Consider the following 17089-nt stretch of genomic DNA (forward strand, 5'->3'; position numbering starts at 1 on the left):
ACAGGCTACCTGATGATTGTGCCAGTTGAACTTTTCGGCTATCAGTATCCTTTTCCGCACAAGTTGTTTGAAAAAGTAACTGTAATAATGTTACTTGTTTCATTACTCTGTTACTCATAAAAGTAACGTGTTACCCCCAACACCGGTTACGGGGCATTCTGACTCTGGTTGAATAGAAGTAGGTTAATCAGTCTGTAAACATTGGAAAACGAAGTATGAGCTACTGTCCAGAGTTATTTCGAGAGTGACTAGCAGCAACACTGATTATCTAACCTGGTGGTAGGTTAGGAGAATTAACATAACAGGTTAGAATAATTAAGATAAGGTGAGGAAGAGGGTTAGGGTATGTCTCTCTCTTTCTCAATTCAATTCAAGGGGCTTTATTGGCATTTTAAACATATGTTAACATTGCCAAAGCAAGTGAAGTAAATAATAAACAAAAGTGGAATAAACAATCAAAATTAACAGTAAACATAACAGTAAACATTTCCAAAACAATAAAGACATTTCAAATGTCATATTATGTGCAAATAGTTAAAGTACAAAAGTGAAAATAAATAAACATAAATATGGTTCTATTCACAATGGTGTTTGTTCTTCACTGGTTGCCCTTTTCTTGTCTCTCTCTCTCTCTCTCTCTCTCTCTCTTTATCTCTCTCTCTTTATCTTGCACACACTTCCTGTGATCTTGTGGCCGCAGAGGCGCATTTGAAAGAGGGTCTGTGAGATATTGAAGCTTTGAAGAGTGTTCTCTGTCTGTGTCTGTCTCTGCTCTCACTGCAGATTATGGAGAGATTGGTTGATTGATTATCAGAGAGTAACTTTACCAACGCTACCTCTGCTAGCTTCTCTCTGGGGTGAGGAGACAGAGAACACAGGGAGAGGAGAGGACAGGCAAGAAAGAGAAGAGAGGAGTGAAGAAGCAGGGAAGAGTATCAAAAGAAGAGGTGAGGACTGACTGAGGAGAGTGGGAGGACCAGGCCTGGACTGATACAGGAAGAGCGGTAGAGAGGGAGGGTGTTGACCCCCTGTTGCCCCGCTGTTGGGATAGTTACAATGGCATCGCCTCCATTGATGTACCACGGGGCAATCAGTAAACTGGACTGTGAGGATCTGCTGGGGAAGAAGGGGAAGGATGGAGCCTACCTCATCAGAGACAGCGAAACAATCCAAGGAGCCATGTGTCTGTGTGTCTAGTGAGTATTACACTCCTTGTTCTTTTTACAGAAATGTAGGACGTTTAATGTATACCAATCCATCATCCAAGCATTTTATAAATGCTTTATAGAATCCATCCTAGTTTTAATATTGCAGGGTGGTTTGGTGCTTTAGGGAATACTAGTCAGTACTCATTGGAGAAAGCCAGGAACCCCTGTGACATCTATAAAAAAATGAGTGAGGAAGAAGGGTAACAATTAACCTTACACATTACACACTTGATGATCAGTACAGCCCCCTACCCTCCATGGCTAATTGTATGTGGACACCTGCTCGTCAAACATGGACATTAATATGGAGTTGTTCCCCCCTTTGCTGCTATAACAGCGTCCACTCTTCTGGGAAGGCTTTCCACTAGATGTTGAAACATTGCTGCAGGGACTTGCTTCCATTCATCCAGAAGAGCATTAGTGAGGTTGGGCACTAATGTTGGGTGTTTAGGCCTGTCTCACAGTCAGCATTCCAATTAATCCCAAAGGTGTTCAATGGAGTTGAGGTCAGGGATCTGTGCAGGTCAGTCAAGTTCTTCCACATCGATCTCAACAAACTGTTTCTGTATGGACCTCACTTTGTGCATGGGTGCATTGTCATGCTGAAACAGGACAGAAGCTTTCGCAAACTGTTGCCACAGAGTTGGAAGCATAGAATTGTCTAGAAGGTCATTGTATTCTGTAGCATTAAGATTTCCCTGCACTGGAACTAAGGGGCCTACCCTAAACCATGAAAAACAGCCCCAGACCATTATTCTTCCTCCATCAAACCAGTTGGCACTATGGATTCGGGCAGGTAGTGTTCTCCTGGCATCTGCCAAACCAAGATTCATCCACCGGACTGCCAGATGGTGAAGCATGATTCATCACTCCAGAGAATGCGTTTCCACTGCTCCAGATCCCAATGGCGGTGAGCTTTACACCACTCCAGCCGACGCTTCGCATTGCTCATGGGGATCTTAGGCTTGTGTGTGGCTGATTGGCTCAGCTCAAGCAGGGCAGAAATTTGATGAACTGACTTGTTGGAAAGGTGGCATCCTATGCCATGTTGAAAGTCATTCTATTTTTTATTTTTTTATTTTATTTTGTTGCATATAGATTGTGGCTTCCACAATGTATGTAATTATAATTGTCTCCATCATTTCCAATCTCCCATATATTTTTTCTGTAAATATAAGAAAAAAGTATTATTTTCCCCTAACTCTGCCACCCCTCCCCTAATTGGAGTAAACTAGTGGACAACAACACTTAGGCTTCTACTTCCAGCTTATACATACCATATACATTTTACGGATACAGTATATATTACAATAGTTATCTTTTGTTTGTTTGTAGTCCCATCCTCCCTCCCACTCAACCCCTCCCATCTATCTCTGAACACCATCCAGGTTCTATTTGCCATACATTTTCAACTGTGCTATGATGTTTCACAAAAGATCTGAACCTTTCTAATCTTACAGATTCTACATATTTTAAATTAAAGATAAACATTTTTGCTAAGAGTACTATTATAGTATTGATCGATTGACTATGACTTTTAAAATCACCCAGCAGTGCTATTTCCAGAGTTAGCTCCAGGTAAATGTTGCAATTCTTCAGCCATTCCTGAACCTGCGACCAAAAACTGAAAATGATCTAATGATTCTGTCTCTTTGCAGCTAAATCTGCAGAACTGGCATGGTTGTATCCCCCATATATATAACATTCTATTGGTTGCAATAATTTTGTAGAATAATTTAAATGGAAAAACTCTAAGTTTTGAATCCAGAGTTGTTTTGTGTATCAGTTCATAAACCATGTGCCATGGAATCAGTACATTGAAAAGCTCTTCCCAACTATTATGCAATCTATATGGCACAGCTGTAAATGTTTTGGACCTTAAATGAAACTGGTATACTTTTTTTATTTATCACAATTTTCTTTAGCCAATTTTGCTCTTTAATGTAGGGCAGACAACTGCCTTACTTTCTCCCCCTTCCACTTGCCTCTTCCATTTTTGCAGTAATGCTGCAATTAGTTGGTTGTAATTTTTAATAGAGCATATATTTACATAGACATAGATAGATATATTTACAATAGAGCATATTTTTACATGTATTTTTTGTTAGCTACAAGTGTGACATATTATATCAATAGTCCCGTTTAATTTTGTCTGCCTTGCCATTCCAAATAAAATTGAATATTCTTTGCTCATATAATTCAAAAAACTGTTTGCTAGGTGTAGGCAAAACCATAAGCAAATAGGTAAACGGGGATATGACTAAAGAGTTATCAGGGTGATTTGTCCACAAATGGGCAGGTATTTTCCTTTCCACGGTAGCAAGATCTTATTTATTTTGCTAACTTACTTTAAAAAATTATTGTAGTGAGAGCATGTTTTTCTTTTGCGGTATGAACACTGAATATGTGCATTTCACCATCAGACCATTTTATTGGTAAACTATACGGTAATGTTAAAGTTAGTTCTTTTTTATTGATCCAATAATTAATATGGTACATTTATTATAATTTGATTGTAAACCAGAAAGGTTAGAAAATGTATTTAGATCCTCTATGAGGCTGTGGAGGGATCCGAATTATGGATTTAAAAGAAAACACCTTTTTTAAAGCACTGGATTTCTAGGCCCTTGATAGTATTATTGGATCTGATTTTAATAGATAACATTTTGATGCCATAATAAATAGATATGCCGATAGTGGACAACCTTGTTTTACTCCTCTTGACAGTTTAATAAAAAAATGTCATAGTGTTCTATTGTTTCCGGTACTTGGCTTATTTTATCTCCAATTTATTGTCCATGTAAAACACCTGTCTGATTAGGATGAATAATATACGACAATACCTTTTTAATTCTATGCACTATAAATGTTTCTAGATTTTTTTGCATCACAACATTGAAGTGTAAGGGGCCTCCAATTGTTTAAATGGACTGGATCTTTATATTTACCACTTGGGTCCTGTTTCAGTAATAATGAAATCAGACCTAGTTGAGTATCTAATAATATAAAATTTTTATAGGAATGGTTAAAACATGCTAATAATGGTCCTCTGAGTACATCAAAAAAGGTTTGGTATCCCTCAACTGGTATGCCATCCAGCCTTAGACTTTTCCCAGACTTAAATACTTTAATTGTATCAAGAAGTTCCTCCACTGTAATTTGGCATTCACATGATTCATTCTGTATAGCTGTTAATTTTACATTATTAAACAAAAATCTTTACATTTAACTTTGGCTTGTGGAGATGAAAGGAAAACATATGCTTAAAGTACTTTGCTTACTTTGCTTCTTTCAATATGTAATTTGGTGAACATGGGTGACTGTCATTTGTAACACGTCTCAGTCAATTATTTGTGTGAGTATTTCTATGTTGAAGATTTAAAAGATAATTTGGTGCATTTTTCCCCATATTCCATCCAGTTCGCTTTGTTATAATATCTTATTTCTTGAATAAGTTCCTCCAGTTCTTTTAGTTTTTCCTCTAACTTATTCTTATTCTATGGTACAGATTTTATTGCTATATATCTACTGCCAGTGTTTGTCTCTGGAGATTGTATGGCTGTGTGCTCGATTTTGTACACCTGTCAGCAATGGGTGTGGCTCAAATTTGAAGGGATTTCCACCTACTTTTGGCCATGTACAGTCATGGCCAAAAGTTTTGAGAATAACACAAATATTAATTTTCACAAAGCCTGCTGCCTCAGTGTCTTTAGATATTTTTGTCAGATGTTACTATGGAATACTGAAGTATAATTACAAGCATTTCATAAGTGTCAAAGGCTTTTATTGATAATTACATGAAGTTGATGCAAAGAGTCAATATTTGAATCATTTGTGTTGACCCTTCTTTTTCAAGACCTCTGCAATCCGCCCTGGCATGCTGTCAATTAACATCTGGGCCACATCCTGGCTGATGGCAGCCCATTCTTGCATAATCAATGCTTGGAGTTTGTCAGAATTTGTGGGTTTTTGTTTGTCCACCCGCCTCTTGAGGATTAAGTTCTCAATGGGACAAAGGTCTGGGGAGTTTCCTGGCCATGGACCCAAAATACACTGCTCAAAAAAATAAAGGGAACACTTAAACAACACAATGTAACTCCAAGTCAATCACACTTCTGTAAAAATGGAAATTATAGGCAATTAGCAAGACACCCCCAATAAAGGAGTGGTTCTGCAGGTGGTGACCACAGACCACTTCTCAGTTCCTATTCTTCCTGGCTGATGTTTTGGTCACTTTTGAATGCTGGCGGTGCTTTCATTCTAGTGGTAGCATGAGACGGAGTCTACAACCCACACAAGTGGCTCAGGTAGTGCAGCTCATCCAGGATGGAACATCAATGCGAGCTGTGGCAAGAAGGTTTGCTGTGTCTGTCAGCGTAGTGTCCAGAGCATGGAGGCACTACCAGGAGACAGGCCAGTACATCAGGAGACGTGGAGGAGGCAGTAGGAGGGCAACAACCCAGCAGCAGGACCATGAGGGTGGTATGAGGGCCCGACATTCACAGGTGGGGGTTGTGCTTACAGCTCAACACCGTGCAGGACGTTTGGCATTTGCCAGAGAACACCAAGATTGGCAAATTCGCTACTGGCGCCCTGTGCTCTTCACAGATGAAAGCAGGTTCACACTGAGCACATGTGACAGACGTGACAGAGTCTGGAGACGCCGTGGAGAACGTTCTGCTGCCTGCAACATCCTCCAGCATGACCGGTTTGGCGGTGGGTCAGTCATGGTGTGGGGTGGCATTTCTTTGGGGGGCCGCACAGCCCTCCATGTGCTCGCCAGAGGTAGCCAGACTGCCATTAGGTACTGAGATGAGATCCTCAGACCCCTTGTGAGACCATATGCTGGTGCGGTTGGCCCTGGGTTCCTCTTAATGCAAGACAATGCTAGACCTCATGTGGCTGGAGTGTGTCAGCAGTTCCTGCAAGAGGAAGGCATTGATGCTATGGACTGGCCCGCCCGTTCCCCAGACCTGAATCCAATTGAGCACATCTGGGACATCATGTCTCGCTCCATCCACCAACGCCACATTGCACCACAGACTGTCCAGGAGTTGGCGTATGCTTTAGTCCAGGTCTGGGAGGAGATCCCTCAGGAGACCATCTGCCACCTCATCAGGAGCATGCCCAGGCATTGTCGGGAGGTCATACAGGCACGTGGAGGCCACACACACTACTGAGCCTCATTTTGACTTGTTTTAAGGACATTACATCAAAGTTGGATCAGCCTGTAGTGTGGTTTTCCACTTTAATTTTGAGTGGTATTGTTCGTCACCAAACTGTTCCTGGAAGGTTGGGAGAAGTTGCTCTCAGAGGATGGGTTGGTACCATTCTTTATTCATGGCTGTGTTCTTAGGAAACATTGTGAGTGAGCCCACTCCCTTGGCTGAGAAGCAAGCCCACACATGAATGGTCTCAGGATGCTTTACTGTTGGCATGACACAGGACTGATGGTAGCGCTCACCTTGTCTTCTCCGGACAAGCTTTTTTCCGGATGCACCAAACAATCGGAAAGGGGATTCATCAGAGAAAATAACTTTACCCCAGTCCTCAGCAGTCCAATCGCTGTACCTTTTGCAGAATATCAGTCTGTCCCTAATGTTTTTCTTGGAGAGAAGTGACTTCTTTGCTGCCCTTCTTGACACCAGGCCATCCTCCAAAAGTCTTTGCCTCACTGTGCGTGCAGATGCACTCACACCCCTCTACTGCCAATCCTGAGCAAGCTCTGTACTGATGGTGCCCCGATATTTGTACTATTTTCTACATTGTAGAATAATAGCGAAGACATCAGAACTATGAAATAACAATTTATATTTGAGATTGTTCAATGTAGCCACCCTTTGCCTTGATGACAGCGTTGCACACTATTGGCATTCTAACAACCAGCTTCATCTGGAATGCTTCATGAGGTAGTCAGCTGGAATGCATTTCAATTATCAGGTGTGCCTTATTAAAAGTTAATTTATGGAATTTCTTTCCTTATTAATGCATTTGAGCCAATCAGTTGTGTTGTGACAAGTCAGAGTTTGTATACAGAAGAGAGCTCTATTTGGTAAAAGACCAAGTGTCACGTGTGCTCCCTCTCTGGCCTCTAGGTCACCAGGGTGTTTGCACACCTGTCATGTGCATCAGCGCCTAATGACACTCACCTGGACTCCATCACCTCCTTAATTACCTGCCCTATTTGTGTCACTCCCTTTGGTTCATTCCCCAGATGTTGTTTCTGTTTCATGTCTGTATGCTGTTAGTGTTTCTTGTTTTGTATTATGTTCCGTTTCTTTATTAAATATTCACTCACTGATGAAACTCGCTCTAATGAGGTCCACCACAGGAAAGGAAGGCCCAGAGGTACTTCTGCTGCAGAGGAAAAGTTCATTAGATTTACCAGTCTCAGAAATTGCAGTCCAAATAAATGCTTCACAGAGTTCAAGTAACAGACAATCTCAACATCAACTGTTCAGAGGAGACTACGTGAATCAGGCCTTCATGGTCGATTTGCTGCAAAGAAACCACTACTAAAGGACACCAATAAGAAGAGACTTGCTTGGGCCAAGAAACACGAGCAATGGACATTAGATCGCTGGAAATCTGTCCTTTGGTCTGATGAGTCCAAATGTGTCACGTTCGCTGTCTTCAAACTCCCTGTCATAGATGAGCATGTAATTCCACATCTTTTAATAAAGTGAAACTTTCACAAAAAAACAGGTAAACAGAAACCGAACGTGATGCAACCGTGGAGCCCACAAACACACACACAGAAAATAAATAATTACCCACAAACACACACAGAAAATAAATAATTACCCACAAACACACACAGAAAATAAATAATTACCCACAAACACACATAGACTATAAATAGTTACCCACAAACACACACAGAAAATAAATAATTACCCACAAACATAGGTGGGAAAAAGGCTGCATAAGTATGATTCTCAATCAGAGACAATGATAGCTGCCTCTGATTGGGAACCACACTCGGCCAAAAACAAAGAAATAGAAAACATAGAATGTACACCCAAATCACACCCTGACCTAACCAAATAGAGAAATAAAACGGCTCTCTAAGGTCAGGGCGTGACAAAATTAGAGTTTTTTGGTTCCAACCACCGTGTCTTTGAGACGCATAGTACTTCAACAGATGATCTCCGCATGTGTGGTTCTCACCATGAAGCATGTAGTAGGAAGGTGCTTTGCTGGTGACACTGTCTGTGATTTATTTTGAAATCAAGGCATGTTCTGCAGCGATACCCCATCCCATCTGGTTTGCACTTAGTGGGACTATCATTTGTTTTTCAACAGGACATTGACCCAACACACCTCCAGGCTGTGTAAGGGCTATTTGACCAAGAAAGAGAGTGATGGAGTGCTGCATCAGATGACCTGGCCTCCACAATCAATCACCCGATCTCAAACCAATTGAGATGGTTTGGGATGAGTTGGACCACATAGTGAAGGAAAAGCAGCCAACAAGTGCTCAGTATATGTGGGAACTCCTTCAAGACTGTTGTAAAAGCATTCCAGATGAAGCTGGTTGTTAGAATGCCAAGAGTGTGCAAAGCTGTCATCAAGGCAAAGGGTGGCTACTTTGAAGAATCTCAAATATAAAATATATTTTGATTTGTTTAGCACTTTTTTGGTTACTACATGATTCCATATGTGTTATTTCATAGTTTATGTCTTCACCATTATTCTACAATGTAGAAAATAGTAAAAATAAAGAAAAACCCTTGAATGAGTAGGTGTTCAAACGTTTGACTGCTGCTGTATTTGTGTGTTGTGTTTCTGCAGTAAAAAGAAGGTGGTGTATACCTACAGAATCCTCCAGACCCACACTGGAAGCTACACCCTGCAGGTACACCCTGTGTGTGTGTGTGTGTGTGTGTGCGCTTGCGTTTGTATGTGTTTCTGATGGTCTGTCTGTCTGTCTGTGTGTAGACAGCGTCTGGTGTAGAGGAGAAATTCTTTAAGACGTTAGAGGAGCTGGTCCGCCATTATAAGCGTCGGGGACAGGGATTGGCTCAGCATCTGCGCCACTCAGTCAAGCGGAAGACACTGCTACAACTTCCCGCCCCCAATGTCATCGACGAGGTGCCTGATTATGAAAGTAAGTAACACTCTGTCTGTCTGTCTGTCTGTTAGTTTCACTTCCATCTGTCACTGACTTTTTTTCAGATGTCCAGATCGTTATCATTCTTAAATACCCACTCACTACTTGTCCTTTCTCTGTCCCTCTCTTGTCTAGATGTGGATGCATCAGACTACGTTGTTGTCCTGCCCTCTTGATTCAGCAGCACACCCCTGACCTACATCATCTATGAGCCTGTAAATATCTAGGTGTGGTGCCTGCAGCCAGGTTTTATTTTATTTTTTTATCCTGATGCCAGGGGCGGATTGGTCATCTTGCTCGAAATGCCAGATGAGCTGGTCAAATGTTAGCCCACAGGGCCTGTCTAATTCATTTTTTTTAAGCTAAATTATCATTATCTGGCTAATACTGTAATTGGGGCCTCTAAGGAAAAAAATGGGCTGGTGTGTTAGAAATGCTAGGGCTGATTTTTGGTCTCAGTCCTCCCCTTCCTTATGCAATGTGTTGTGTGCTGAGAATAGTGTTTGTCTGGTTGTTGAAGTGGAAGTTAAAATCAAATGTTATTTGTCACATGCATGGAATACAACGTGTGTAGACTTACTGTGAAATGCTTGCTTACGAGCCCTTTCCTACTATGCTGAGTCAAAAAATATATATATATTTATATACTATAAAATATATAGTAACACAAGAGGAAGAAAAAAACAAGAATTAAGCTATATCATAAAAATAATATTTTGGTGGGTGCTTATATTTGTCCTGTCTTACACATCTACAGGTGTGTATTAATACGCATGTGTGAATTGGAAATTTGTTTTTTGCATAATCCACTCTCCCGGAGACACCTTCAGAGAGTGGGGTAACAGGGAGTACCAGTATCAGTACCATATCAATGTGTAGAAGTATGAGGTTTTTGAGGTAGATATGTACATAAAGGCAGCGTAAAGTGACTAGGCATCGGGATAGATAATAATAAGAGTGAAATAAAGAACAGAGCAGCATATGTGTGTGTGTGGCGTCAGTATGCGTGTATGTGTTGTGCGAATGTAGTGTATCTAAATGTATGTGGGTTTGTGAGAGAGTCAGTGTATGTATAATATGTATATATCATCTTGTGAGTGAATAGTATCAGTGCACATACGGTTTGAAACATCCCATAGAAACATTAATATATTTTTGTTACTATGGCATTCCGAATAGAGTTTATTTACTTGTAAAGATTTAGGCCTACTCTGGATAAGACTAAGCTGTAATGTGTAAATGTTCCTAGCTTAAATAAAAAGTTTGTAAACACCAGTATTTATCTACTTTTCCCCTAACTAAATTAAAATGCTGTTATGTAACATGTAACCAACTGTGTGTTGTTGTAACATAAACCAACAACCCAACCCCCCCCCCCCCATACTCAGTCTGGGCTACATAGACATACACACTCATGCTCACACACATCCACTTGTTTTTGTCACACTTGTTTTCTCACCTCTCTGCAAGGTCCCCTGCTGTAGACAGTGTGTTTCACTTTCAGCCTTCCCTGAACCAGAGGACACTGGGGTGTAATCATTACGTCTTGCAATGGAAACCGTTTACTCAAATATCTCTTAATTAATTAGGTGGGACTTGCGACTCTTCTTCTTATAATTCTGCTGCACGCTACTCCTTTTACACCGTTTTAGCTAGAAACGCCGTTCAAACTTTAAAACATGCAGACTTGTCTGCATTGAGTTGCTTACATTATTTGACTTTATAAAATATTTTATACTTTTTAAACTATTGAACTTTTTGGCCCTCTTTTTGTCCTCCATCCACTTCCTGTCATGTTGTGTCTTGTCTCTGTCCTTTCCCTTCACCCTGTCTCCCTCTGCTGGTCGTTGTTAGGTTACCTTTTCTCCCCCGCTTTCTCCCAGCTGTTCCTTGTCTCCTCTAACTACCCATTCACCCCGTTTCCCACCTGTTCCCTTTTTCCCTCTGATTAGGTCCCTATATCTCTCTCTGTTTCTGTTCCTGTCCTTGTCGGATTCTTGTTTGTGTTTCATGCCTGAGCCAGACTATCGTCATGTTTGCTGTAACCTTGTCCTGTCCTGTCGGAATCTGCCGGTCTATCTGAGCCTACCTATGTTTGGTTATTAAAGAAGCTCTGTTTAAGTTAGTTCGCTTTTGGGTCCTCATTCACTCACCATAACAGAAGAATCCGACCAAGAATGGACCCAGCGACTTCGGATCCTCTCCACTCAGCCGTCGGGATCCAGGGAGCGATGCTAGGCAGACACGAGCAGGAAGTGTCTGCTGCTCGACATGCCGTTGAGACCCTGGCCACCCAAGTCTCCAACCTCACAGAACAGGTTCACCATCTCCGCCTCGATCCACCGGCCACTTCCAGGGCTTTCGAATCTCCGGAGCCCAGAATCAATAACCCGCCGTGTTACTCTGGGGAGCCCACTGAATGCCGCTCGTTCCTCACCCAGTGTGATATTGTGTTTTCTCTCCAGCCCAACACTTACTCCAGGAGCACTGCTCGTGTCGCCTACGTCATATCTCTCCTTATTGGACGGGCTCGTGAGTGGGGCACGGCAATCTGGGAGGCAAGGGCTGAGTGTACTAACCAGTATCAGGACTTTAAGGAGGAGATGATACGGGTTTTTGATCGATCTGTTTTTGGGGAGGAGGCTTCCAGGGCCCTGTCTTCCCTATGTCAAGGCAATCGATCCATAACAGACTACTCTATTGAGTTTCGCACTCTTGCTGTCTCCAGTGGCTGGAACGAGCCGGCCTTGCTCGCTCGTCTTCTGGAGGGTCTCCGCGCAGAGGTAAAGGATGAGATTCTCTCCCGGGAGGTTCCTTCCAGCGTGGATTCCTTGATTGAACTCGCTATTCGCATTGAGCGACGGGTTGATCTTCGTCACCGAGCTCGTGGAAAGGAGCTCGCGCTCTCCGTCGCCCCCCTCTCCGCATCACTACCATCTTCCTCTGCCGGCTCGGGTGCTGAGCCCATGCAGCTGGGAGGTATCCGCATCTCGACTAAGGAGAGGGAACGGAGAATCACCAACCGCCTCTGTCTCTATTGCGGTTCCGCTGGTCATTTTGTCACTTCATGTCCAGTAAAAGGCCAGAGCTCGTCAGTAAGCGGAGGGCTACTGGTGAGCGCTACTACTCCTGTCTCTCCTTCAAGATCCTGCACTACCTTGTCGGTCCATCTACGCTGGACCGGTTCGTCTGCTTCCTGCAGTGCCTTAATAGACTCTGGGGCGGAGGGCTGTTTTATGGACGAGACCTGGGCTCGGGAACATGACATTCCTCTCAGACAGTTAAAGGAGCCCACGGCCTTGTTCGCCCTGGATGGTAGTCCTCTCCCCAGGATTCAGCGTGAGACGCTACCTTTAACCCTCACTGTTTCTGGTAATCATAGTGAAACCATTTCTTTTTTAATTTTTCGTTCACCTTTTACACCTGTTGTTTTGGGCCATCCCTGGCTAGTTTGTCATAATCCTTCCATTAATTGGTCTAGTAATTCTATCCTCTCCTGGAACGTCTCTTGTCATGTGAAATGTTTAATGTCTGCTATCCCTCCTGTTTCCTCTGTCTCTTCTTCACAGGAGGAGCCTGGTGATTTGACAGGGGTGCCGGAGGAATATCACGATCTGCGCACGGTGTTCAGTCGGTCCAGGGCCACCTCTCTTCCTCCACACCGGTCGTATGATTGTAGTATTGATCTCCTTCCGGGAACCACCCCCCCCCGGGGTAGACTATACTCTCTGTCGGCTCCCGAACGTAAGGCTCTCGAAGATTATTTGTCTGTAGCTCTTGACGCCGGTACCATAGTCCCCTCCTCCTCTCCCGCCGGAGCGGGGTTTTTTTTTGTCAAGAAGAAGGACGGGTCTCTGCGCCCCTGCATAGATTATCGAGGGCTGAATGACATAACAGTGAAGAATCGTTATCCGCTTCCTCTTATGTCTTCAGCCTTCGAGATCCTGCAGGGAGCCAGGTTTTTCACTAAGTTGGACCTTCGTAACGCTTACCATCTCGTGCGCATCAGGGAGGGGGACGAGTGGAAGACGGCGTTTAACACTCCGTTAGGGCACTTTGAATACCGGGTTCTTCCTTTCGGCCTCGCTAACGCTCCAGCTGTCTTTCAGGCATTAGTCAATGATGTCCTGAGAGACATGCTGAACATCTTTGTTTTCGTCTACCTTGACGATATCCTGATTTTTTCACCGTCACTCCAGATTCATGTTCAGCACGTTCGACGTGTCCTCCAGCGCCTTTTAGAGAATTGTCTTTTTGTGAAGGCTGAGAAGTGCACTTTTCATGCCTCCTCCGTCACATTTCTCGGTTCTGTTATTTCCGCTGAAGGCATTAAGATGGATCCCGCTAAGGTCCAAGCTGTCATTGATTGGCCCGTCCCTAAGTCACGCGTCGAGCTGCAGCGCTTTCTCGGCTTCGCGAACTTCTATCGTCGTTTCATCCGTAATTTCGGTCAGGTGGCAGCTCCTCTCACAGCCCTTACTTCTGTCAAGACGTGCTTTAAGTGGTCCGTTTCCGCCCAGGGAGCTTTTGATCTCCTCAAGAATCGTTTTACATCCGCTCCTATCCTTGTTACACCTGACGTCTCTAGACAGTTCGTTGACGCGTCAGAGGTGGGCGTGGGAGCCATTCTTTCTCAGCGCTCCCTCTCTGACGACAAGGTCCACCCATGCGCGTATTTTTCTCATCGCCTGTCGCCGTCGGAACGTAACTATGATGTGGGTAACCGCGAACTGCTCGCCATCCGGTTAGCCCTAGGCGAATGGCGACAGTGGTTGGAGGGGGCGACCGTTCCTTTTGTCGTTTGGACTGACCATAGGAACCTTGAGTACATCCGTTCTGCCAAACGACTTAATGCGCGTCAGGCGCGTTGGGCGCTGTTTTTCGCTCGTTTCGAGTTCGTGATTTCTTATCGTCCGGGCTCTAAGAACACCAAGCCTGATGCTTTGTCTCGTCTCTTCAGTTCTTCAGTAGCCTCCACTGACCCCGAGGGGATTCTCCCTGAGGGGTGTGTTGTCGGGTTGACTGTCTGGGGAATTGAGAGGCAGGTAAAACAAGCGCTCACTCACACTCCGTCGCCGCGCGCTTGTCCTAGGAACCTTCTTTTCGTTCCCGTTCCTACTCGTCTGGCCGTTCTTCAGTGGGCTCACTCTGCCAAGTTAGCCGGCCACCCTGGCGTTCGGGGTACGCTTGCTTCCATTCGCCAGCGTTTTTGGTGGCCCACCCGGGAGCATGACACGCGTCGTTTCGTGGCTGCTTGTTCGGTCTGCGCGCAGACTAAGTCCGGTAACTCTCCTCCTGCCGGCCGTCTCAGGCCGCTTCCTATTCCCTCTCGACCGTGGTCTCACATCGCCTTAGATTTTGTCACCGGACTGCCTTCGTCAGCGGGGAAGACTGTTATTCTTACGGTTGTCGATAGGTTCTCTAAGGCGGCTCATTTCATTCCCCTTGCTAAGCTTCCTTCTGCTAAAGAGACGGCACAAATCATCATCGAGAACGTTTTCAGAATTCATGGCCTTCCGTCAGACGTCGTTTCGGACAGAGGTCCGCAATTCACGTCTCAATTTTGGAGGGAGTTTTGCCGTTTGATTGGGGCTTCCGTCAGTCTCTCTTCCGGCTTCCACCCCCAGTCTAACGGTCAAGCAGAACGGGCCAATCAGACTATTGGTCGCATCTTACGCAGTCTTTCTTTTCGCAACCCTGCGTCTTGGTCAGAACAGCTCCCCTGGGCAGAATACGCCCACAACTCGCTTCCTTCGTCTGCGACCGGGCTATCTCCTTTTCAGAGTAGCCTCGGGTACCAGCCTCCGCTGTTCTCATCTCAGTTCGCCGAGTCCAGCGTCCCCTCCGCTCAGGCTTTTGTCCAACGTTGCGAGCGCACCTGGAAGAGGGTCAGGTCTGCACTTTGCCGTTATAGGGCGCAGACTGTGAGGGCTGCTAATAAGCGTAGAACTAAGAGTCCTAGATATTGTCGCGGTCAGAGAGTTTGGCTCTCCACTCAGAACCTTCCCCTTAAGACGGCTTCTCGCAAGTTGACCCCGCGGTTCATTGGTCCGTTCCGTATTTCTCGGGTCATTAATCCTGTCGCAGTTCGACTTCTTCTTCCGCGATACCTTCGTCGCGTCCACCCGGTCTTCCATGTCTCCTGTATTAAGCCCGTTCTTCGCGCCCCCGCTCGTCTTCCCCCCCCCCCCCCCCATCCTTGTCGAGGGCGCACCCATCTACAGGGTCCGCAGGATTTTGGACATGCGTCCTCGGGGCCGTGGTCACCAGTACCTTGTCGATTGGGAGGGGTACGGTCCTGAGGAGAGGAGTTGGGTTCCCTCTCGGGACGTGCTGGACCGTGCGCTGATCGAGGATTTCCTCCGTTGCCGCCAGGTTTCCTCCTCGAGTGCGCCAGGAGGCGCTCGGTGAGTGGGGGGGTACTGTCATGTTGTGTCTTGTCTCTGTCCTTTCCCTTCACCCTGTCTCCCTCTGCTGGTCGTTGTTAGGTTACCTTTTCTCCCCCGCTTTCTCCCAGCTGTTCCTTGTCTCCTCTAACTACCCATTCACCCCGTTTCCCACCTGTTCCCTTTTTCCCTCTGATTAGGTCCCTATATCTCTCTCTGTTTCTGTTCCTGTCCTTGTCGGATTCTTGTTTGTGTTTCATGCCTGAGCCAGACTATCGTCATGTTTGCTGTAACCTTGTCCTGTCCTGTCGGAATCTGCCGGTCTATCTGAGCCTACCTATGTTTGGTTATTAAAGAAGCTCTGTTTAAGTTAGTTCGCTTTTGGGTCCTCATTCACTCACCATAACACTTCCATGGCATTTCCTCAACATTCTAAAACTCATGACTTCAATATTCACTGTAAACAATGTAGCTGCTACTTTGATCAATTTCCCCATAAGTTAGGCAAAAAATGTGAGGGAATGACATCTTGGTCTACTTCTAACTAATTTAGCTAACTTCCATGGAACTTTCAAATGATAACAATGGGAGACCACATTCTAAGCATGAGACAATGAGTAAATATTGTGACTTTTGACATGAATAATCAATTACCTTAAACACTTTTCCCAACAATGCGTCGTAGATAAAAACAGACAGACATACACACCATCCTCACCTTCAACCACACATTCATTCCTTTATCATACCAATCAGTCCAACTTAACCTCCTTTCATCTCTTCAACCCTCCATCCATTAGGTCTTCCATCCCATTATCCTTACTTTATTTATCTATCCATTTATTTATCTATCCAGTAATAACTATCTTTTAACAGATTTATCATTTGATTAATAATTAACATATGTTTGAAGTAAGGGATAAATGCTTGAGATAAAGTTGATTAATTTCTTTGAAACTTCAACAATGCCTCCTTGTTTTCTGTACTCTACTATTACAGTTTGCCTATACTGTGGTATTCTAGCAGGAGACTGTCTGAAAGTGTAGTAGTCAAAGTGTTGTTATTTGTGGTGAAATATGTGCTCAAACTGCCCCACAATCCAAAGTAATAAGGTTGACAGGGTAGTGTATCAAAGTAATCGGACCAATTATTTTATTACATTTAACTTTGACTATATTTAACTGCTTGGCTTAAGTAAAACAGTTTAAACTTCTTCCACTAACACAACAATACTTGTAAAGAGTTGAAGCAAGTCCCACCAATTTTTCTTAATGGAAATTACCATCTACTTATGTGTAAATTTTGCCAAGCCAATAGGAACATTTTGTGTGAAAGATAAAATGTCTCACTAATAATGTTTCTTGGCTGAATTTGTCTACAGA

At 44.1% G+C, this 17089-nt stretch overlaps 1 protein-coding gene across 1 annotated transcript; it reads left to right on the plus strand.

Moving 5' to 3' along the window:
* The first annotated feature begins 817 nt into the window (after positions 1 to 817).
* Positions 818 to 9599, plus strand: LOC139420651 (SH2 domain-containing protein 1B). The gene is made up of 4 exons (XM_071170860.1): positions 818 to 1196; positions 9003 to 9066; positions 9150 to 9318; positions 9457 to 9599. The coding sequence occupies exons 1-4, from the start codon at positions 1057 to 1059 to the stop codon at positions 9495 to 9497; spliced, it is 414 nt and encodes a 137-aa protein (XP_071026961.1). The 5' UTR covers positions 818 to 1056; the 3' UTR covers positions 9498 to 9599.
* The last annotated feature ends 7490 nt before the right edge of the window (positions 9600 to 17089 follow it).

The sequence above is a fragment of the Oncorhynchus clarkii genome, chromosome 11 (assembly GCF_045791955.1).
Source record: "Oncorhynchus clarkii lewisi isolate Uvic-CL-2024 chromosome 11, UVic_Ocla_1.0, whole genome shotgun sequence".
NCBI classification, from domain to species: domain Eukaryota; kingdom Metazoa; phylum Chordata; class Actinopteri; order Salmoniformes; family Salmonidae; genus Oncorhynchus; species Oncorhynchus clarkii.

Coding starts and splice junctions, on each gene's coding strand:
- LOC139420651 (XM_071170860.1), top strand. CDS start 1,057: ATGGCATCGCCTCCATTGATGTACCACGGGGCAATCAGTAAACTGGAC. Junction 1,197..9,002: donor GCCATGTGTCTGTGTGTCTA/GTGAGTATTACA, acceptor GTGTTTCTGCAG/TAAAAAGAAGGTGGTGTATA. Junction 9,319..9,456: donor CGAGGTGCCTGATTATGAAA/GTAAGTAACACT, acceptor TCTCTTGTCTAG/ATGTGGATGCATCAGACTAC.